The sequence below is a fragment of the Myripristis murdjan genome, chromosome 3, assembly GCF_902150065.1.
Source record: "Myripristis murdjan chromosome 3, fMyrMur1.1, whole genome shotgun sequence".
NCBI classification, from domain to species: Eukaryota; Metazoa; Chordata; class Actinopteri; order Holocentriformes; family Holocentridae; genus Myripristis; species Myripristis murdjan.
Genome location: NC_043982.1, coordinates 6,940,667 through 6,965,824, shown reverse-complemented (window position 1 = coordinate 6,965,824; position 25,158 = coordinate 6,940,667). Strand labels below are relative to the sequence as shown.

General features: G+C 40.2%; 1 protein-coding gene across 1 annotated transcript; it reads right to left on the bottom strand.

The window, feature by feature from the left end:
* Nucleotides 1–1,261: 1,261 nt before the first annotated feature.
* On the bottom strand, nucleotides 1,262–10,318 carry hnf4b (hepatic nuclear factor 4, beta). Its single transcript, XM_030081928.1, has 11 exons — nucleotides 10,295–10,318; nucleotides 9,228–9,365; nucleotides 7,186–7,355; nucleotides 6,499–6,593; nucleotides 4,617–4,720; nucleotides 3,472–3,627; nucleotides 3,241–3,325; nucleotides 2,985–3,140; nucleotides 2,045–2,302; nucleotides 1,767–1,850; nucleotides 1,262–1,416 (listed from the first exon to the last, which is right to left on the bottom strand). The coding sequence occupies exons 1-11, from the start codon at nucleotides 10,316–10,318 to the stop codon at nucleotides 1,262–1,264; spliced, it is 1,425 nt and encodes a 474-aa protein (XP_029937788.1).
* Between the last annotated feature and the right edge of the window lie 14,840 nt (nucleotides 10,319–25,158).

Here is a 25,158-nt window from a genome sequence, read left to right as displayed (position 1 = left end):
TTCTCCAGTCTCTGATGGGAGGAGAGCACATCACTACGTAGTTAACCTGAACTCCCGTATGTAAGAGCATTTTTTAACAAAGTGTGAGGGCTCAGTCCTCAGAACAGAGGGATTAACAACCCAATGTATTGTTTAGATTATGTCGGCTGCTGTGGATATAGTTGCCATCACCGTCGGGGGGGAATAAAGGATGAATTGGTTTCTCTGTTTTTGTATGGATTCGGTATTTTGGGTGTGAAAATAAACACATGGGGTGGACAGAAGCCTTTTTATTATGCAGAGCCCTCCTTGTCCCGCCGAGTCCTGGTGAGCTGTAGTGACCCCTCAGAGTCTCTCTCCTGTATACCCCCCTCACATGAGGACTTGTAAATTTTGACTGCCCTCTGCCATTCAGACCCACTCTAGAGTGCACAGAATAGGAATTAAAGCAGACACCATATTCATCTCTTGTATCAGGGTAAAGAGTGCTTGGCAGGTGCTACTGATGGTCTTTATTAGCATGGATTCAACAACAGGTGCAGACAAGTGTGTGTAAAGCTTACTTATATTTAATTCCCCTCTGTTTCATAAAAAAATTCAATTATATAAATATTAAAAGCTGACCCTTGCTCATGTGGCCATGCTGTGTAATTTCTCAACTCAACCTACATGTTGTAGGTTGAGTTGCCATTTACAAAGAAAAGCTCACCTCCATGGGGCAAGAATGGAGTTTATAAACAGGCTTTGTACGCCCTCTGCTGACAAATCTTGGGCATAGATGTTACAGTTTTACAGGAAAATACATCAATTCTATGTACAAGCTAGACATGACATAGACATAACAGTGAACATGAAACTGAATTGTTGCATGCATTATGCTTTGCATATTCCCATGCTTCATCCCTCTACTCCTTCTGTCCATCTTCCTAACTGCCTTATATACAACTTTTCTCTCTTTCTCTTTTGTCCTTCATTCATACACACAGCACACAAAGAATAGCGATATTTACTTATTTTCATTTGTCAGCTCTTGCATGTCAGTGGCATAGTATTTTTCCAATATAACACAAAATTTTTGCTTTCAGAATATACATTCTATGCAACCTCATGCCACATCATCATCTTGAAACTTGAAACTATATGGGCTAACCAAATAACCCTGAAGAGATATTCACAAATAATAATAATCTTTTTGAATGGCACCGGTGCTATATTTGTGTGTGTGTGTGTGTTTGTGTGTGTGTTTGCTCTGTCTTCGGCTCATAGAACTCCTCCACTCTGGTTAAATGGTCGCCGCTTGTTCAGGTGTTTCTCGGAGGCAGGGATGGACAGGTGCCACCGGTATGCTGTGGGCAGATGCTGTGGGTGCACTGGCACCCTCACCATGTCTGTACACCTCAGTGTCAGTCTGTGTGGGCACAGAGTCACTTGGAAGAGCTGTGTGAGACAGACAGACAGACAGACAGACAGACAGCATTGGCATTTCACACATGAGGATTCAGTATGTTGCATTGCACACACACAAGTCAAACGTTTCAGCACAGATCAGTTTTGACTCAGTCTAAATGGTTTCGATTCAATCTCCTTTCACACAGTTACACTTTCTGTAATGTTGTTTACGATTAAGGTTCAGGTTCAGGTTCAGGTTAAGTCAGGAAAATGAACGAGTTTGGCTAACAAACATTATAGAAAACTAAAAGAGTTTTGTTGAGGTAAGGGTCAACTTTTCGGTCATGGTGAGAATGAATGAATTATTTCTATATGACTTTGATCTGAGGGGTGTTCACATGTGGGAACAGGAAGGTCAACAGAGGTGATGTTGCTAGGCAAACCTCCACGTTCACCTAGCTGGTCTCCAGTCAGGCTATTGTCTGAAGGAGGAAATCTGGGACAGATCCTAATTAGAGTCAGGGTAAATAGACATACTCAGACAATTTGTAGTTTCTTTTTTCAATTTTCACACCAATTCAGGCTTGTTAGTAGTCTTCAGACAATGCAGAATTCAGTAGCATTTGCTGTTGAGGGAAGTGTAGGCTGTCGTACAACAGCTAGCAGTCACTCTTACCCATGCATGGTGCTTGTCCTGCTTTGGTGTCCTCCCCCAGCAGCATCTCCTGCAGCAGGCTGTCCACCCTGGCTTCCCCTAGCAGCTGAGCCAGGTGCGAAGTCTCCACCATCTGCCAGGCCACCCGCTGAAGAGGTGACAGCCTCAGCAGGTGCTCCCCAAACCGCCCCCGCTGCTCACAGGTTGCCTCATCTAGCAACACCTGGGCCTGGAAACGCAGGTGCCTCACCATCTGAGGATTCCCCAGTCCTGGATAGTCTGAGACACGTAAGACAAAGAGATGTGTACTGAGGAAGAGAGGGTGAACTGTACGGAAGGGTGCTGAAGGTTAGCCTGTTTTAGTAAATTATCATTAACAAAGGTTAAAAGAAAGGCAGGATCAATGTTGATAAAAGTATTACACACCTCTCAGAGAGGGTAATGAAATGCAGAGAAAAGGTTTAATAGTAGAGTAAACATTATTTAGTATTGTCTTCTCAAATTGCAACAAAAACATGGTGTAACTATTCAGTGAGGGGACATAAATGCTTGAGTAAAGGACCTGGATACATGTTTATTTCTACATGGAGTCTGTCTTTGTCTGGCTCTGGGACTCTGTTGTTGAGTCCTCAGGTCCTTTGGCCCTCCAGCCCAGCTCTTCTGCTAAAGCAACAGGTGAACTGGCCATGAAGTTCAGCAGGTGGACACTTCTCTCTGGCTGCCAGGATTGTACCACACCATGATATTATTAGGGGGCTTCATTGAAATATGGTGAAGCTTCACCAGACCACCCAGACTAACATACAGGTGCCAAGGAGAACAAAGAGAGAGGCCCAAGAGAGAAACATGAAATTAAAAAATCCTGGCGAGGTTCTGTTTTTGTCTGGGATCATGGATGAAGAACAGGGGGAAAACAAAAATAAAAGCTTATTAAAGGTGACGCTCTTACAGACTGCCTGACCTGGAGCGAAGAAGACAATGGCTCTGAGGCAGACAAACTCTTTGTTTGTGATGTCCATCTCCCTAAGAGGTTTGACCAGCTCGTCCTGGATTTGGAAAGCTACTCTGGACATCTCGATCTCTGCACCTCTCAGTGGGATCACAAAGTCATTGCCTGGTCCACAATCATAAATAAGGCCATTCATTTCAGAGATATTTGGCTGTGTAAGCATCATACTAACCATACTAACTATTAACCAGCAAGCTTCATCTGTTTTAAAGAATGAGATTGTTGTAAGCTAGAGAGCGTCTCGCCGCCCCAAGGATCAGGTGTTCTGCAGAATGTGCTCGTAACAGGGCTACCTGCACACAGCCAGAGACGGGCTTAATGACAGCTACAGCTGAAAAATGAAAACACCCAGTGAGCCAGAACATAAAGGCAGCTGCTGCCACTGTAGTCTGCGTGGACAGGTGTAAGTCAGCTGCTGGCTTGTCAGTCCCCCTCATACCCTGTCATCTAGTGGAAGGCTGCAAAACTCGGGGATGAGCTTTGCCCATTCCACCAGCAGGAGGAGCTGCTGCTTCATGGACTCGAACACGTCTCCCACACAGGCCGTCTTCTTGGTGCTGATGTCACAGCTCACAGGCGAGACTGGGGTTGGGAACTGAGAGTGGCAAAGGATAATGGGAGTTCACAGTCAGGTTTAGGTGATACTGTAATGTGGGAATGAAGTGTATAGGATGTGAGTGTGTGTGCGGGGGAGGGGGTCATGATGTGCATGTGGAAGGTGATAGTAATTATGTTTCTAGGTTTGTGAGGATAGTGCAAGATAAGGCAAGTAGAGTAGCAGGGCTGAACAATATGGAACAAAATGATATTGCAATTATTCTGACAGCTATTGCAACTGAGAATTACCAAGAACAATAATTTTTGCATCATTTTCACCTAAAAAAAAAAAAAACTATTAAATTAGTGATGATGTGATTTTTGCTGGAGTCTATCTGAAGCAAACATGTTTTCTTATATCTGGAGAGTACAATTTGTAGGCCAGGGCATTTTATTTGCAATGTTTTTGTCCCACATTTTACCTTTAATCAAAAATTGCAGCTCCTAAGATTTGGATGTTGCACTTGGCCATAGTGCAGTTTTGATGATATTTCAATTATTGCACAGCCTTATTGGGTACATTTTGTGTGAACTAAAGGTAAACACTGCTGGATGGTGATCACATCAGGAGACACACATGATGATCAAGATGGAAAAAAGCCCACCCATTTCTGTGCATTCCCTCCACATGCAAAATTGGATATCTGGTTGTTATATGCATTTGAAGGTAATTGAACATTGACACACAATCCCAGATCTAGTGGTGCAATTAAATAGTCCATGATTAGATGGGGGTCCCTGGGCAATTTTGTCTTTTCTAAGAAGTAACTGAATCCAGCCTTCAGCGAGTCTCCATGGAATTTAATGGCTGCCTGTCTGAACTGCAGCCTATATCCTCTCCATCTCTGGCCTTTATCTGCATGATTCTCAGAAACAGATAAGGGCTGTCCTGCCTGGGCTGTGTGGGAAATGGAAATCTACATTTCCAGCACATGACTTTGTGTCTGTGAATAGGCAGGCAATCATTTCTAAGCAGCAATCTGGTACCCGATGCACAGTGGCTTCTGCCTGTAGCAGCACACTGATGGATAGAGTGCCCGCCCCCTGTCCCTCGACTCTGTGGTTGCTGTGGCATCGCTCACTCTGAACAGCTGGGGATAAAAGAGAGGAGAGAACCATCAGGAAATATTCTTGGTGTCCTGCAAAACTCCAAGTATCACAGCCCCCCCTCCCTTTCTTTCCTCTGTCTCCTTGAGGATGAACCCCCCTCCCTTCCCTCTCCCCCCAAAAAAGGATTTTTCTCTTCCACCAGGTCTTTTTATTCTCTTTGATTACTTTGCTTTTAACGGCACCATGTCGCCCACCTCCCAACTGTCCAACAAATGAGATAAGATGCTTAAAACAATCCTGAAGTCTCATTCTGTTTATTGTTTCAATAGAAATATCTAAACATGTCTCATATTTTACATGGCATATTGCTTTTAGCATGAAGCCAAATAAGTTGTGACCGAAAAGCTGTGTTTAATGGATATCTGTCAATGTGAGGTCATCATCAAGTGATGTCTCATTTACAGTGCTGATACCCAGAATCTGTAATAATTTTCCCTTCCATTTACTTTTCTCCTCCTCTATCTTTTCTTTCATACATCTTGACAATGTTTCTCCCTGATTAGAGATGAACACCAGTGAAGGAGGGGAAGAACTTTTGGAATACACCCTCTTGTTCTCTGCTGCTCCATGCTTCACCATACATGAAAGAAACCGAAAAGGCTATATCAAAGTATGTAATATCAAAGAACACAATATTTTTTCGAGGGGGAGTACTGTAATCCTCTTGTGTACAGCTACATCAAAAGTTACCATGAGCTGTATCTCGATTTGATATTCTGATGGTGATGACAGCTTCTTAACCGTACCAGTGAAAATAAGATGTGGGTGCGCGTGTTGGTGGTATCGTGATGATATGGATTATGTTCAGCTGGGGAGACAATCACATGTTGATGACCCCTACGCGAGAGTCATTAGAAACAGGGCAATCTGGATGGCCTCGGCCTGATTCTAATATGCACTCACAAAGTCAGACAACAAGACAGAGTCTCGGAGCAATCAGTCATCAGCGCTGTCCTCTCAGCAACCAATCAGCAGCCTATTAATCAAACTAGAGGAGGAGAAAGAGCGAGAGGCTCTCTCTCTCTCCCTGCTTCACTGACATGGCCCTGTGTGACAATGTCACAAATGAGTCTTCTATGGAACATCAGTTAAGTGATAGATTGGAGCCGTGTGACTGCAGACAGTCAGAGGGAGACCGCTCACAGGGAACAGTATGAAGGGACTGGCTGCCTGAGGCAGTTTGTTTAACTGTTTGCTTTTGTGTTCCATTGCGCTTCAAACATAATTCAAGAGAAACTGCTGCATGTTATGTAAGACACCAGACAAATTAGTAAGGTAATCATTGGAATTAGGGGTCTTGACCTTCACTTTAGCGAGTGACAGCTTCAGATTTTCTATTTTATGTAACATTCCGCAGGACAGCTCATCCCTCCTGAAAACTGAAGAGCAAATATTTGCCCACACTCAGCCATGTTAATTATTCATGTGAAGAGACTATTCATGGATCTTCTAATCCCATTTCTTCTCCCTGGTTATCTGTGGCAGTCACTGGAAGATAAGACCAACGATACAGGGTGCACATATGCATGAGCGCACACACTAGCTCACTCACTCACTCACTGAAGAAAAAGAAACAAAATGAGCTTTTCCCTGTACTGTAGAAAGCTTCCTAGACACACCAGCCTGCCCTATTTTCTACATACACCAGTGATATTTAAGCAGGTTTTGTGGTGCAATTACATTTTAAGTGTACGGTATGCAATGAAAAAAAATCTACATGTACAGTATGGTTGATGAAAAACAGCATCATGCATCTCACCTTTTTTTCTCATTCCAGCTCTGAAACACTTTTGTAGCCTGCAGTGACGACACTGGTTCCTTTTGTTTTTGTCCACAACACACCGCCGGCCGAACCTGACAGAAAAATGCACATAAGTACAGACACACATAAATCCCTTTATAGATGCTGTCAGATAAGAATTTGCTACTTGAAGGATGAAGACACATTCGCACAACATGTTGAACATTCTCAGGTTCACGATGTATAGTCAGATGTGTTGTTCTTGAGCATTTACATGTATAGACAAGATTTCTAATCACCTTGCATTACACTCTGACGCCCTTTTCAACACTATAATCCGCAGACCATGGCTATATCAACTTCTGACATAGGAATGTAAGACTCCACAGCTATATCTCACCATTGCTAAGAGGTTATTGCTCCCATGCCTGGACAGATCCCTGTAGCTTTTCTATTGTTTTTTCTTTTCTAGGTAAAGCTTCTTCCATATCTCACCCTATAATAGGTGATAGCTTTACTGCCATGGAGTTATCGTTCACTTTAACTCGAGCAGGGCCCTTTTGAAACTCAACTGTCAATGCCCTTGGTCACAGTTTTCTATCACCATGGTGTTATTGTAATATGCTGATAGGATATAAAATGAATGAGAGTCTAATAAGCGACCTGTGGTGCTGCCAGGTCTTGTGGTCAGATGCCGCATCTCACCTGCAGGTGTAGGCGTAGCTGCTGCGGACACTCCTTCTGAAAAAGCCCTTGCAGCTGTCACAGCTAGATGCCCCATAATGTTTACCTGTGGCCCTGTCTGCACATATGGAACACAAACTCCTTCTCCCATCAGGCTGTGAGAGTGGAGAGGTGGGCTCAGACACTATTGACTCTGTCAATTAAAAGATAATAGGCATATCAAAACTCCAGAGGTATAATAAAATCCAGTGCTGTGTACACAGTGTTCATCGCCCGAGGAAAACATTAGACAACTTTGAATTGGAGACAAGAAATATACAGAAATATTGTACTTGGATGGGACACCGTGTGACTTTAAAGACACGGGCCCCCTTTTGTTTGGCTGCCAATGAATAAATAAACATCTCTGAGGCTGAACTAACAAGCCCCACAAGTATGTGAGACAGATCACTTAGCTGGGAGAATATCAGCGTTGTGTAACAGCATATAGGCACCTTGACAGAGACAATCATTTATGACCCCCGTCATCAAATGAGGTGAATAACAAATCATGGTCCACCTCTGTGAAGAGAAATAACCTTGCACAGGTGCAAAACCTCTCCAGGAATGTGTTGATTGTGAACTTATGCTTTACAGGAATCACCAGGGTACCATTTCACATTGTCAGGCAAGAACAGTACTGCTGGTGATAATAAAAGCAGGGTTATAGGTAGAGATATCACCGCTCTCTGTGACTGCCAGAGTCATAGGCCTCTGAGGAGCACCGCTACTTATTACTCAGAGGAAGCGGAAACTCCCCATTTAATTAAAGCAGTTAGAGGTCAGTGGCAAGCCAAAGTCCACAACCCGTCTTCTGACTAATTTTACATTGGGAGCTCTGTTTAAATTCAATCTCCCTCCGTGTTGCTCTAAATTGCATCCTGTCAGTGTTTGATTGCTGCAGGACTGTCTCTCTTGAAACCGCTGACCGTCAAACACACTCTGTGGGTGTAGTGTTCCTGCACAGACGCTTGCACGGACATGGGCCTGGGCTATAATGTATGCAAATTGCATACTCAGTTTTGGGACATGGAGCAGCCAGGGATTACAATTTAACAAGGAGAATGCTTTTTTGTGGTCAAAGATCGGTTAGATTGAATTAAGAGATTACAATATCTGCCTCACAGATATCATTTGAAAAAAGCAGGCTCCTGGTGCAGCATCTCCCTTAAAAGTGCCAAGGAGAAGCCCTGATTCAGCACAACAGAGGCATAATTATAACAATAGCTGAAAATAAGATTATGAAGGGAAGTAGATCAGGCGCGAAAGCAAGGTATTCCAAGCACCGAAAGTAATGACTGCTACTTCCTCAGTGTATTTATGAGGTGAGGGCTGAAGTCTTTGCAATTGCACATGTCATTACAATATCAAATATGCCCTAATAAATGACTGTGTCTGGGAGAGTCATATGCAAACACTGTTTGGCTGCACAGGACCTGAGAGAACACCAAGCCTTTTCAAACACACAGGAGATGTGTAATCATTTAAGCATTGTTTTGCTTGCATTTTGAAGGTTTCCCTCTTGCATTACAGTGTTTCAGCATGCATGTTAAAAAAAATAAGTAAAAATAAAAACACATTAGAGTAATCTATCTGCATGTCAGTATTTGATCTGTGATGAATCAGTTAAATTGATAAAATAATGAAGGAAAGGAAAATACAGAATGAGTGCTGAAATGCACATTCTGGAGTGCTGGAACAGTTCATGTTTTGACCTTTGACCTCTGTATAGAAAAGTCACATGTATACGCAATTAACTAAAGTAGTTAAAGAGTATTGACATTTTTTTATTTGCATATAGCTGAGAATTTTAGTGTAAATCACAGGTGCCACAGTTACTCCTGGGGCACAACAATCGATGGGGACTTTTTTCTTTTTTCCTGCTGCAATTTGCATTTTATTTGTTACAGTCAGACATTCAGACATGATTTGTGAAGTGAACTTTATTATCAAACTTCACTTGATTGTGTTGGTGCAGAGTCAGATGCATCACAGTGAACAGTAGTTATGATCATACCTGTTGCATTTGTTTCCACTGGTACTGTCCTCACATTGTCCAGCTCTGCCATGGTGCAGGAGGGGTCAGCAGTGGTCCTGTAACAGTTTGACTCCACCTGTAGCATTGCTCCAGTTAACTTTGGCTCTGCTGAATGCTTTTTAGCCTTCAACAACCAGAGTTTAGAGACTGGTTGATATACGCCAAACTCTGATGACATTCACAGTGACTTCCACATCGTACATTCAGTTCACTTCCTCTTTGTCACACACCTCGAAGTCTGGGGCATAACCCTGCTTCGTCTTCTTCTTCACACTGTTTTTGACAGCTTTTGTTCTTCTTTTTTTTTTTAATCCTCTTGATCAGCTCTTGGTGTCAAAATCTTATGTTCTCCATCCCATCATCTCTGTGTCGCTACAGTGTTGGATTGATAGAGGATCCTTTGGTCCACTCATGTGACTTATTGTCTAGACACACACAAGCCTAAACTATCCCCCAGAGGACTGTGATGGAGTGAAAGAAGGGGAGAGCAGCTGAAATTTGGCCGGCCGTCTGTTTGCTAGTTTCTTATCAGGGTGACACATAATAAAGGGGAGGGCCGGGTGACAAATAAACATGACTCACTACAAGGAACAAAAACAACTCACACAGTCAGTGAGAAAGACTGGAGACTAATGTGCTGTGATATATCCATGATTTATTTTTTTAAGGAAATAAAGTAAAAAAAAAAAAAAAAAAAGTCAGTGACATATAAGATAAGTACAAAGGTCACTATAAAGCCTGAAGTCTCCTGGTATTTATGATATGTTGGATGAAAAATTGCATGGTGTTTCAGGGCTGTAGATAATCAATATGGCAGAAGTGGGAGTTACACAAACCAAAACACAAAACAAGCACAGATAGATTTGTGTGATGACTACTGTGGCCGATTAACATTGGTTATGGGCTTAAAGAAAAATGTTTTTTTTTTATTTTACAGTACAGCTCCTCATCACATGAGGCAAAGGTGGCATCTGATTAAATTGTACGGCTGTTCTCATCTGCACAATCTTGATAATCTTTCATAATGGGGAGGAGCTTCACTCCATTGTTCACCTTTGTCCTCTCCAAGTACGCCATCAACTGTTTGGTGTTATTGATTAGCAATGGAGTAACAGTGTGTGTTTGTAAATTATAGTCTATTTAGGCCCCTTTGATGCAGATAGCACAGGCATGCAATGTAGCTTCACCGCCTGTTGAAATTTACATTCACTGTTAAAGCTTCATGAATATCATTATATAGCTTCAAAAAGCGATGTGGCTGGTGTAAGAATATAGTGAAAAAAGGATCCTTCAGAAAACCAGAATGATTCTCTTCTCTTCTCTTAAAGACCATCATTTATTTGAGGAAGAATTGACATTTAACTTATATTAAAGTTCTTCATCTCAAAGAAGCAGAATTACATGGCATCCATAAAAGTTTAGGCAGAAAAAAATATTGTATGTCAAATTTGTGATTCCAAGCATTCAGCACTGTCAGCTGTGCAATCAAAAATTTTAATATTTTATTCTGTAATGATGGTAAGTTCCCAAACTCAGCGGGCTATAAGGCACTTGACATGTCCTATACAAACATATTGCACAGAGGCTATTTTTCCACAGCTCTAGGAGTGGACCGATGAACACAGTGTGGTAGATCTTGGGTCACGTATGTGAGTCATTGTGTGTACAGGGACAGGAGTTCTGAAAAACTGAAAGACAGGGATAAAGGTGAATGTGGCCATACCATTTTTTACAAATTATAACAAATTATATGTCAGACCACATATGAGCTTTCCCAGAACTGATATCCATCATACTTTGGTGTAATGGGATTTCCTGGGTGAGTAGCACTCCTTCCTTGAATGTCACGCTAGGCCGCAGGTCAGACCTCCCCTGGCAGTGGCTCTCACACTCAAGCTTTGTTTAGGTGATTGATAGATCATGAAAACCTGTAAGTCATACCAGGCCTGCAGAACGGGCTCCTCTGCCCCGTGAGATTATATCAGAGAAGGATTAAAAATGACCTATGAATTTTGATTGTCGTGCCTGTGCATCTAAAAGCAGTGCCTTCAACATGAAAAATAAATTGAGGCTATAAACTGAGAAAGGTCTCTTACTGGTATTACATGTCTATACACATGCACTCTATACACAAGTGAATTTAACATGAATAATGCCCACAACAACTACTACTTCTACTACTACTACTAATAAAATAATAATACTAATAAAAATTAGTGCATCCAGAGCTGTCCAAAAGTCAATAAGTATTAATAAATTTACATGAGATGAGGAAAACAGTTCTGTTGATGAACACAATTTCAGACAATAATGAACAACTCAGAATTTTTTTCTGCCCACTAGGGAGAGACAGAGTACACCATATCAAGCGAAACGGTGTCTAGGACAGACTAAACAAGAGCCTGAGAGGCACTATGAAACATTAACAGCTTGCCACAGTAGCACGCTAACTGTATAAATACAATATAAGACCTTTTTCTGGCCAATTACTTTTTTCTGGGAAATTTTTAAAAGGTCATTTAGAGTGAATTGCACATTGTCAAGGCTTATGGTTTGAAACTTCCTTGTTCCAAGTGTCCTGTTGGGCTCCTGTTTGTTCTGTATTGTAGAGGTGCAGTACTTTTTCCTGCCTGTCTGGAGAAAGCTCTGATGGATGAGGACTAATCTTAAGTATTTCAGCATTGTAAGTATTTTGTGATTTGGAAAAATGCTGTGATTTTGGAGGATAGTGAAGAGTGCACCAGGAGTGGTCAAATTAGATTTATTTCTGTATGTAAAATGCACATACACCGTAACATTCAAAGGAATTGCAGATCACAAGACTTAAGAGTAAAAAAAAAACAACCTTAAATTCTAGTAAAATGGGTGAGACATGGTCAGTTTTGATAACCCACCCAAGAAAAAGTTTAATGAATTTGTTTTTGTCCTGCTGGTCAGACTTGGCTGGCCCTGCTCAGCACAAGGCAAGTCATTTTTGAAGAGCGGCGGGAGATATTAGTGCCAAAACTGACAAATATAAAATAATTCACTGCCAGAACTGGAGGCTGAAGAGATGTTATATAATGTAGTCTCACTTTTGTTTGATACTCAGTGGGTATTAACATTCAACAGCTTAAAATAATTTTTCACCTTGGTAGAATGTTTTTTTTTTTTTTTTTTTTTTTCTAAGAGCGCATTCTTGAAAAAAAAAAAGCATAGGTAGTCATGGATTTTCAAAACACAAACAAGTGGATATGGGATATTTGGAAGAATCGTGACTGTTCATTAACTCATATGGGGATATATTGCATGGTAAAAAAAAAAAAAAAAAAAGAAAAAAAAAGAAAGAAAGAAAATATGTCACCCAAAGTATAATATTGCTTTGATGTGTACAGAAGCACACAAAAGACGTGTACTAAAATCCATCTGTGTTAGCAGGAGTTCCCGGCTACTGAGAGAGATGGGAGCAGGTGCACATGAAGACTCTGGCATTCATAAACACTGAGCCACTCCATTCTCTAGTCATTTATTACACCTTGGGAGAAAAATACTCCCGTCTCTTCTCAGACCTTCTCCCCCTACCTTATCACTCTGACATGCCACGCTGTCTGCCTGTCAATCTCTGTGCTCTGACCAGCACCAAGCCTGACCCATCGCTCACATTAATAATTAATGTTATTCTGGAATTACAATGGACACATTCCTGCCTCTAGTTAAAACAAATTTTGGTTTAAATGGAGAGACTACATGAATGAAATATTCTGGACATATTTCATCTTTCAATAAAGAGCATTTCTCAGGTCCAAACAAAGTCTCAGACATTTGTCTCAGTGCATCTGATTAATGTGGCTTTCTCCATCTGAATACCAGTGCAATGATATAACCTCCGGCATTAGCATGTTGTACAGTGGGAAAAAAATAACCAAAAGCACAGCCTTCGGAGCTTTATTCAAAAATAGGGGGTAAAAGTAAAACAAAGCAGCAAAAATCGGTCATAAAAGCATGGTAAGCGTATGATTTAGTAGAGCGATAAAGAGTGGAAAGGTGGCCATTCATCATAGAGGCTAGCTCACCGGGAGAGGGCCTGTCACAGACACCACCAGGTCTGGGAGGCATTTCGAAGGCAGGCTCCAAGAGAGCCTCCAGTTGCCCCCAGAACCTGTTTGGTGCAATGCCTTTTCCAGATGGACACAGACAGACCGTGCACTGGTGAGGAGAGCTTTGTCTTTAGCCGTGGAAGTCCACTGTCACGGAGATACTGAGAGTTGCATGCTGTTAACTGTAAAGCAAACTGCACACTGAGCAAGGCTCCCTAGTGAGGGCTATATATACATATACATATATATACATATACATATATATATATACATATACATATACATATACATATATACATATATATATATATATATATATATATATATATATATATATATATATATATATATGTATATATATATTTACATAATTATAAAGCCTTCTTCTAGTAATTCTAGATTACACTGCACCAATATGAGGGAATGTGATGGAAACTCTCAACAGTGACTTGCTAAAGGTTTTGCATCAGGACCCACATTTGTCTTCCATCACAGTCACAATCCATTGTGCTAGACAACAAGATACTGAGGAAGCATGTAGGCTTCAACAGAATCATCCCCACAATGTACATTACCTACAGTTTTACTTGGGAAAAGTTAACTATTGTTTTATGGGATAAACTCAGTACTCTTTATACTGTATATTAGTAATGCCAGTCTAGGCAACATAATTAATAACCAATAAATAAGTTTGAAAGAGAGAGAGAGGGAGAGAGAAAGAGAGACATAAAAGCATAAACAAGGGTAATTGGGGTAGTTACGCCAAATCGTATCTTCAGCCAATTATTAGTCAAAGTGCTCTTGTAAAACACAGAATAAATACCACCTGCACTGTATTTGATAAACAATGGACCTTTTTCACAGCAGCCATTTTGACACGAAAAAGCAGGTAAATACAGGTGTTACTAATGGCATTAATTAAGGTTCAGTCCCATCTAAGCGTCCCAGAGTCTTTCCAGTGCACCCACATGAACAACAGCAGGACCCAGACTCTGTCAGAGCTAAATGGAACAGAACATTAATTAATGTCATTACAGTAACACCTGTGTTTCCCTGCTATTTCATGGCAAAATAACTGCTGTGAAAAAGGTCTATTGCCTTGAAATAACTGTTAAAAACCTTTCAAGTACAAAAAATATTGCATGCAACAACAGTAGGAAAAATCACATCCACAATATTTTTCAAGAACATTTAGGATGATGGATTTTTTTTTTTTCCAGAGTTATTCATCTCTGATAAAGAAAGAGGCATGTCCAGATCTGATGTGCAGGTTATCAAGCTTCCACATGAATTCCATATGCTAGAAAATTATAGGATTGACGAGCTAAACAAGCCTAATATTTCATTAAACAAACAAACAAAAAAAAGGTTTTATGATGATGACAGTATGATGCAGGTTGAAGACTCGGAGACAGATGACCTGGAAGATGTTGCTTTAGCCTTAACATTTTTTTTGTGTCTGTGAGCCTTCTAGAGAAAGAAAGAATAACTGTCTCTCTTGTGAATATTTGTTTACATGAACAAAAAAAAGTCAAATCATGTCAGGTTTGTCTTTATTATGCCTGAAGAGAAATCTGTGTGACAGCAGCATCCACACTGGGGGAAGAAACATAAAAACAAAACAAAACAAAACAAAATAAAACATATGAAGAGGAAAGAAAGGTCATGAAAAGTGCATTTGATTTCCTAAAAAGTTATTAAAGTCTAATTGCAGCCAGAGTGAACATTCGCCAGTTCATGTAGTACAACTTATGTTGTACTGTCTATGGTGCCCTACACCATAGATACACATATCAAGAGTGACTGCTGCTTTTAATAAGTGGTTATTCCATATATTGCATTTGCAGCAACATAAATTAACATCAGTTATTACCAGTTCATTAACCCTTTGATGCATGAAATATGAAAGCCTGAGTCAAGATTTTTTTTCTTATGTGTTTTTACTCTTCTTAGGGCATGAACACTTTTGTGAGTCTACATACTTCTTTAAGGATGCAGGACTGGTATTACCATGTCATGATACTAGTATTAATATGTTTTCAGCAACAAGAATTGACAGTCTCTGCATAAACCCCATTTGGGTGGGGGGGGCAGTGGGGGTGGAGCAGCAGAGAGCATTCTAACAGCTGATATGCAATTCCACCATAAAAACCATTGCATTTAGGAGAAATGACTTTAAAACAGCTGTCCACTGTAGTGATCGCTATGCGCCAAAGGGTTAATTTTGAGACTTCATATAATTGCTGAGAATTAATGAAACCATCACGAAGAGGATCAACAGCCTTTACACTGCATTTTACCCTATGTGCCTGTGGGTTGGATTCAAAATCTGCTGGACTGCTTTGCCACATAAAGTTAATTTGCTACAGTAAAGCTTTCCTCACAACCAAGGATGGTGGGAGGAATGAAGAAGTTTCAGAAAAACATGCTCTTTCATACAGTAAAGTTTTTATGGGAAGATGGGCCTTTACTTTGAAAAACACCAACACTATTCATACCAATGGTGTGAGTCAGAGGCAATCAATTGTCCTACCCACCTCTACTCTTATTTGTTTACAGTAATTGCACTAAAACTATCACAAAAGACTCTTCATGGCAGCCATTTTGAGATGAAATAGCAGGGTAAACACAGGTGTTACTAATAGCTTGTCAAAATAGGTGCTCTGATTTATATCCCTATACAAGTTGCACACTTGGACAGTAACAATATTTTGAATTTAAAATTTAGTTCTCACATCAGTTTCAGTTACCAGTGCTGCTCCGACTGTCAGTGAGTCATACCACTTCTCTTATAACACTGAGAACAGGAAACTACTCTCACAGGTCAGGGGCAGCTTGATTAAAGAAAAATGGCGCCTCCCCTCTCTGGAAATATGGCTCCACGTAGTCTTCTGTTGGTAAGATGACACAGAGCACAGTTATATTGCTGTGTTGAAAACTACCTCTGCTTATGGCACTTACCATTTTACACACAGGTATTCTTTATATGATATTATATGTTGTTCAGTTAAAGTTGTACGACAGTGTAATGGATAAATAGTCCATTTATTCAGCAGTATCAACTTATTTGAGCTTTGAGCTAGCTAAGTCAGTTAGCTAGCTTCTTGTTAGTTTCCAGTGCCAAGTTCAAGTAGTCCTGTCAGTAATAATTTTCACAGGAGACATGAGTGCAGCATGTATCTGTTGTAGTTTCTAAGTGCTGTGTGGACAACAAGTCAACAGTGATATTATTTAACCTTCATTTGTGAGAAAGTACAGCTCTCTGCCCTCCGAGCCACTGAAGTTAGCTCAAACTGTCATACAGGCAGGCGGTGCCACAGTCCACAGCACCGCCCCTACTTTTTATTTATTCATTTATTTTCTAAATTTCGTTTGTCGCAGTGACTCCGACGTAATTAACATTTCAGTGCTGGGTGTCTTTGTCACTCTCAGCATGTTTATACATACAAGGCTTATGTCAACGTTGAACTGACCGGCAACATTGTTTGCCAGTAAATTTTGGATGTTATAGGGTTTATGGTGGATTTCCATTGTCCTTCCTAAAATGTGACTTAAAGAGTATTTCCAGAAGAATTTCACTAGTGACAGTATAGTTAATGTAACGACAAAAAAGACAAAAATAAATGAGTACATTTAAAAAATCATAATATTACAAATAATGGGTGCGACTGAAGCTCATTGCAAACAAAACTGATGCACCTTAATATAAGGGTCATTTAACTTTGCACTACCTGTTTTGAGCATAGCATAGTGATTCCTTCCTTGTATGTGATGGTAAACAGCTACTATCTCAGTCATTTTGGTGAGCTGGGTAAAAAATTATGGATAGTGTGACCATTTTGTTGTCTTATTGTCTGTGCACTCCTGCACACTACTGGAAATTCACCAAAATAAGTGATTTAAGCATGTAGAATAGATATTCTTGCCAACATGATTATCAGTCCAAAATGTGGAAAATACTGAATGTGAAGGATTACAACTTTCACCCCTCCCACCCTCACACACACATAGTGGCTCAGAGTCTGTGGCCAGATCTGTTCTGGTGTTTAGGCTCTTATATAATATTCCTGCAGGGTCATTGTGTCACAGACATGCTAAAATGTCTTCAACTGCTGTTTAGTCTTAAAAAGTTGAGCTCATTGCATGGAGGTGCAATGGCCAGCTGCCAGCTGTCATTAACAACTTATGTGGAGATCCCCTTCCAGCTTTTTCCCTGTCACACTTGTTAAATTATGTCTTATGTAGCCTTTTGAAGATACTTTTTCATATATTGCTCATCTGTTTTAAGTAATTCTTTTGTTGTGTCAACAAGAAACCCAACCTAAGCACTTTGAAAGTTTAGTGTTTCAGCTTCATTATCATGGGATAATAGCTCTCATTTTGAAATGTTACTGTAGCATTTTTCCTGTCTCTAATGGGTCAGTGGAAAAAATGTAATTTGAATACTGTACTCTGCACTCATTGTTCTTGTTTTCCTCTTGCTTGTGAAAATGTACACCTTTTTGAGATCTGAGTGTCTGCACAATTACTAATAAAAGGGAAAACACATGCAGGGTAATCTGAGGAATGATTTAAAAAAAAAGAAGAAAAAACTCCCCCTGTCCAAGGTCCTCTGTGAACCAGCATTTTAATTAAAACCACTTGTTCCCAAACTTGTTCTTAATGTTTCCCATTAGTCATGTTTGAGGGATTACAGACAGTACCAATGAAAGTCAAAGATTAAATGGAAAATGCAGATGTGTGAAGACTGTGTCTCATTTTATTGCCATCACAGCTGTTTAGAAATTATGGGAAATTTACCTGCACTGACAAATTCTCCAAATTCCACTTTCATATAAAGATTGCATTTCTTAGAGGAAAAAAAAAACAAAAAACAAAATTTGTTGCAGAAGTTGCCATGTTTGCACCTCAACAGGTGAGCTGGAAGAGTTCTAAAAAGATGTCTTAAAAAGGTCCACCTTCTCCATGTTGCGCTATTAACTGATCAGTGTCGTTCCAGTGTGATTTTGTGGGAACTTCAGGCATAATGAAGCATGACATTGTTTTCCATCTAGCCACACTTGTGACCACTGATTATGAAACAGTGTAAGTGGAAACAGAATGTATACAAAATGTCACTTTTTATGAAGAAACACCATGATCATGCTCTTAAAGCTGATCTTTGCTGAATGTGCCCGTGCTGAAAACGCTTATGTACCGGGATGTTTACAATTTTGCCTTAATTCAAGTCAACAGGCGCAGGCACATAAAAGGCAGAAGTGCTAAGCAGTGCTTTAATTGCATCATATGGGCAGTGAATAACTTTCATATGGTCTGCATGCATGCTTCCGACGGTCCTGCTATCGGGTTTAACATACTGTGGCCTGTCTATATGCATTGTGAATTGTGAGTGACCCTTGGCCCAGGGTTATTATCCTTGTCACGCAGGCCTCCTGGATTCTTCCCCAAATGTCTCAGGACAGACGTGAGGGCAGACTGGATTGCCTCTACCCCTCCCTCCATTTCCTTGTGCCCTCATCTGAAACATCATATCCACACATGCTGGACTTGGCAAAGGATCAGTGAATTTGAAAGGCATGCCCGTACATTAATTAGGTGGTGCACAGGCCCAGTGCTACCTTAGGTATATGTCTTTAATTATGTGTCCGATGTTTGACCTTTTGGAGATGTTTCTTTTCTGAAGTGTATATATATATATATGTGTGTGTGTGTGTGTGTGTGTGTATATATATATATATATGTAAGTCATACTGAGATTCATATAAATACACAAAGTGATGCATCAGCAGTGAGATTTGGCCTTTAAAATGCAGTGAAGTGTATTATTCAACAAAAGCAGGGGGTAAAACATTATTCTTTAGTGCTTCCTTCAAAAAAGAGTGGAAGAAGTGAAGAATCGAACAGCAGTTTGTTTTTATACTGTATCCAGCGTTTGAGGAAGGAAAAGCAACAATCACTAATGAGTTTGGTTGCTGGCCCAGTGTGATTATTAAGAATTGCCACTGATAACACACAGTGTGTGAAGTGTATCCCAACATTGGCATTTGTAATCATATCTTTGCCTTTCCCCTTCTCTCTCTGTTTGTGAATTAGGAGCCTGTCAGTTCCCCTGCAGATTTGCACAGAGGGAAGAGAGAGGAGAAAAAAGAAAGAAGAGAAATGACTCTGCGTAAAGGAGTTCAAAACCAGGTATGAAAGTAATTTTTTTGCTTTTCAAGATTTCGGCATATTTATGGGGCATTACTGTAGGAGTGGGCTGTTTAATGTTATTTGCAGAAAGCACACATTGTTCGCATCAGGCTTACAAAAGCTGAAGGCACAGCCATGTGAGCCGTGACCTTGCAGCTACAGGGCCAAGCTGCACAAAGCAAATTGGGTTCAGCGTTTGTGAGAGCTCCACAAAATTAATAATGGAACCAGGTTACAAACATAAAAATGTGGAACAGTGCTTGTCCTGAAGCTTTGTGTGAAGCAGCCCAAGGCACCCGCACAAACCCCAACTGGAGAGCTGTGATATGATGCAATAGACTGGTCCATCCATTCACTGCTCAGTTAGAGCCCAGAAAGAATAGACCTGACTCATCCACTGTGTCAGTAATGTGCTACTGTAATAGGGAGAGAGGCCCAACACGGTTTTCGTCATTAGTGAATATCTACAGTTTTTACAGTGAGCGTCAGTCAAGATGTTTTAAGCATAATGTATAATATCATTTTGCCATAATTAGATTTTCTTCAGTAGTTTTTGTGTGTATTATAATGCTGCTGAAAGCAAGAGATGCAACTCCAACAGTACTCAAACAAGTTAAAAAATGGGGTAGATTTTTTTCTGTCCTTTTCAAAATGCCATGCCATACAATATCAGTGAGAATAGTAAGGTAAAATGCTAGAGGCCCTGCTCCGTCCTGAGTGCATAAGTGTAACCACTGACTCATGAGGCTCACTCACAACTAAAAGGTGGTGTGCTTTTACTCTGGTCGACCAAATGTGAAATAAATAAAAAGAAAGGAAAATGGCTGCTCTCTGGGCTGTACCCTTGGTCCCTTGCTCTTTGTTAAAATCATATCTCTGCTGCTCCATTGCCCCCAGCTACATTAAATCCCATTAAATTCACCTTCATTAAAGCAGTCCTCTCTACTCCTTGCAGCAGCCCTAATGCGGGCCTCTCAAGGACAGAGCAGTAATGAGGGTGGACTGGATTTAACCTTGAAGAGTACAGGTTTTCATTTCCAAATCAATAACTTATGGTTCAAAACTGCCACTAGATCCAGGCTATAATTTTCAAGCATTAATTGTGTGGATTATGTTTCTCCTGCAGTGAGAAGGTATTTAACTTTAAGCTGCAGTGCAGATATTGCTTTTACTACTGATTTTTTTTTTCTTTTACAAAATAGGAATTGACATCTTGCACATTTTCAGTATCAGTGAGTTTGTGTACCTATGTACAGTTTGCTGCATAGATAGGATGACTCGGGGAGATTTTTATTTCAAAGAGTCACTATGCTGTGTGTAAATAATTAGACCATTGGTACATTTTTTTCCCCAGTGAAACCAAACAGCGGGCAGTTCATTCAAGCTTGCTGCACAGTGTCATCATTTACCCTAAAGAGGTGGAAATATCAAAAATTGTCATCACAACCGTTTTAACCAAGTGTGGCCACCCAGCTACTGTCAGAAAAGGTAAGAAAATATGAGTTATGAGTGAAAAAGAAGACATGGATGATAGGCAGACAGCAGGGAAAAAATGGCAAAAAAAGAAAAGTGACCTATTAGGAGCAAAGGTGTTTTGAGTCCTCTAATTCTCCTTCTTAGCTGTGGTTTTGAAACACATATATCAGTCTCCATAGTGGGGTTTGCTGTCATTGTCGTGATTGTATGGAAAGCATTAATTTGTCCTGCGGTGATAATTTCTGCCCGACATGTTCATAATATGAAATATTGGATCTTGTCATGAGATGGGGAGGGCAGAGGCTGGGGTGATCACTGGAGCTTAATTTTTTAATCAACTTCTCTCTTAAATGAGGCTTTATTAAATTACAAAGCTCACACAGTGGGAGTAGGACACAGGCAAAGATGGCCCAGTGTAAAAAGAGCTTTGTTGGATAATTAAATAAAATTAATAAAAACCCTCAGCTAACTCTGGCTGAGGAGAATAGGAAGAAGAGAAACCCAGCGGCCATTTTCATGCTTGGCTCTAGTTTCATTCTTTCTCATTAAGGTCTCAGTAAATTTACCACGCAGAAGTATAAAGAGAGGAATGGAACAGAATTTCTTCAAGATATTGCTATATCATAAAAAGGAAACACAGTTACATTCAATTTTCCTCAGTTATATTCATGTACAGTATACATAGAATCTGGAAATTAAAACATCCCTACTGTACTATGGCTGCCATGCCATAGGAGATCTGATCACATTAGGGTGGATCCTGCAGCCAAACTCAAATGGTCTGAGAGTTTCAATTACTTTCTTGCTCTTCAGCACTCACACCTGGACAACAGTGGCAGGTTTTAGGGATAGGCTTTTTTTGTGTGTGACTGGCCTACTTTTACAAAAAATAAAAATAAAACGGAAAGCAAATTACAGTACAATAGAATATAATTTTGCCAATAGCAAGAACATTTTCTTTTCCAGTAAGAAAAGAGTGCATAGAACTGGTGACTGTAATTCACTATTGCATCCATTATCCATAGGCACATTGCATCAAAGTGCAGTAGGCAACATAACTTCACATGAGGATGTCTAAACATCAGAAGACTCAAATCACAGCAGGGCATCAATACACCTGTAACAAGCAACTAAAATAAAAGAAATAATGATGTAGAAGATAGGCAAATGGGAAAACAGGGTAAAGCTTTTATCATTGTGTCTGTCCTCTTGCACTGAAGTGGCTGACACATGGTAGAAGAAGGAGAAATGGAAGCAGTGTAATGGATTAGGGAAGTAGCTTGGCAGAAGAGGGTCCATCTTGCCCATTGGGCATGAAAGCAGTCATAGTGGCCAGATCTTGACATGTGTTGGTACCAGGTGTGTGAATCTTTCGCTAGACAACGATTCGATTCATAATTCACAAGAGGGCGATTCGATGCAAGAATTTTATTTTTTTTTTGACTATTCGATTTTATAAACCATGATTTGATTAATTGTTTCGACTGACTAACTTTTTGACCCTACCTTTACCACACCATTAAGCACATGCAACAATTTAAAAGACAAGGTATGCAAAAAAGCATACCTTATGTAACAGAGGTTTCCTCTGCGTTTCAATCTTGAAATTCATTTGTTGTCCATCACAAAAGAAACCAGCTTTCAGCTCTCAATCCATCTTTGGGGTAACTCTTTTAAAGAGGGACTGGAGCATGCTTTGCATTATCTCGGTGCATTGTGATCAAAAACACCCCAGATTTGGTAGTCAAATGATATGCAAGATATCTCTCTTGAAATGATGTGTTGGTCTGGTGTTGTGAAGAGATGCCACCAGACTGTGTTCTACATTAGTCTGGATCCACCGTCCTGTATAACTGTCCAGTCCATCAGTAATCATCTGCATTCCCCAGACATCAATCCATAATTTCTCTGAAATACTCCAGTGGGATTTTATCTGATTATAGTGAAGTCATTGACTTGTCAGTATCATTAACATGCTCTTCTTAGAGCTGACTACCGTGATATCTTGTGTATAGGAGTGTCATTGGGGTATTGTATTGGGCTAGAAACATGTCTTTGCGTGGAGGTGGTCATTCAGAATTGCTTTCTTGTAGCACAGTAATTGAGACTGAGATGTGTGATTTGTCAAGTTAATTTAGATGATGCATACTAACAAATATTTCAAATCCATTTAAATGTGCCATATTTTGCCTATGGGCTCATTTTTATCTGTAGCCCCTTGGTAGGTTTATGTAAAAGTCCATGGCACGGTTTTGAAAACTGTTGAAACTCGTAATACAGCTGGAGATAATATTAAGATACACGACACTGATAAGTAAGCTTCATGTAGCTATGTTAAAGCACATTCTGAAATATATACGTATCATAAGGAAAATTGAAGTTAGTTCACAGTAGACAACCAGACTTGTGCATGTAGCCATCAGATATTCAAATAATCACACAACCATAATACATACAGTCGATTATGACCAAGGAGATATTTTTATGTGAAGTTGTGAGAACATTCTTAATTATCCAAAAGCCATCTTTTAATTTTTTTTTTTTTTTTTTTTTGCAAATAAGACAGAGTTAGCACGTCCCTCAAGTGATTAAAAAAATTCAATTCTATGAGATAATTGATCAAATAAATTATAAGAAAAGTTGCCAGTGCAAAGCCACCATCCCTCTTCATTTTGGTCATGCTTTACCCTGCACCAACACGGACAGGTTTCCCCGTCTTTAACCAGGCCTAAGGGAATAGCTGTGCTGAGCATGCAGGTCAAGTGTGATTATCCTGCAACGCTGGCAATAGCAGCTTAACGCCTTGTTATTGAATACATGTCAAATTCTAATTCAGGGAGTTGTATCTGAAAGCATTTTAGAAATGTGTTGTATTGCTTGTAATGTGACAGAAAGTTCCTTAGAGTGAGTGGGAAATGGCCTCAGTGGTTTTTGGTGTTCTTATTACATGTGAAAGGCTTAATTCAGCATGTGATATGACTAATTGGAGCAATGATATATTGCCATTGTTGGGGGATTCACAGGGGTCGTGTTTGTCTTCTGTGGCAGAATATGAGATGGGTATTTCCCCTTTATGTTGACAGATTTTGTCTCATGTTTTCCCCTGAAGAGGGATTTATTATATCCTGTGAAGCATCTCCCTTACTTGGTTGTTTTGTGTTTCTCCACTAGAAGGAAATGTCTGCAGCCTATATGCCTTGTTTTAATATTGCCTTTAACATTTCACAAAGCTGTCCTTGACATTTTGGAGAGTCTTATGGTTATTTATAGTCTCTTAAAAGGTCCAACATTGTGCAGTGGGCTATTGTTGCAGTGTCCCTTCTGTTGTCTCATTTGGAGGGCTGCCGTGTAGCCATGTGTTTTTAACTTAATTCTGAGATTTAACTGATAGGCAGCAGCTTAAGGAAAAAAAAAATCCCCTGTGGTTTTTCAGGGTAGATATCCCATTCAGCTGTCTTGAAAGTGAATATGTACCATGGTAACCCTCTCTACATATTACTCTGATTTGCACTGGCCATGAATACCTCCAATAGAGGAACCTCTGTTTGACACGCCTCTGTCTCAGAGGCACTTTGTTTGATGGGCGGTGGTCATGTAGCTGCTTGGTTATATTGGGTGGAGATTTGGGTGGCTTTGAGGTGCTTGTGATATCTCAGTAGGACAGCTTAGTGGTGCCCATCTCCAACACTAGAAACGTTTAACTATTTCCCTGTTGATCAGAGCTGACTGGGTAAGAGTCTGTAGGCCTTTTGTTGTTACCATGGTTTCACAACTACCCCCAAATTGATCTTGGCACAACTACGGACGCCGCGTTGGATGGAGAAACAGTTATTCAGATTGGAAATCCAGCATTATATTTCAATCCACAATGTGAGTGATAGGAGAAATGTGAGCCAAATAAGGGGTGCTGGGCCAGGAGTGTCTCTGGGGTGGCTTGGTTGAAACTGTGGCAGAGCTGGAGTCTTGTTTGAATTAGTATACAGCGGTTGAATGAAAGCACCCTGCTGGGATGCAGAAAAGAAGGGGAAAAAAACAGGATGAAGGCCCTATCAAACTATCTGTCCTTGAAAGACATATTTATATCCTCCAGTCAGACAAGTTATTAATCACTCATGTTTTTGAAGGTTAGTGGTTTTCAGAGGGCAAGGGAAAAGACAGAGGGCAGTCTTACAAACA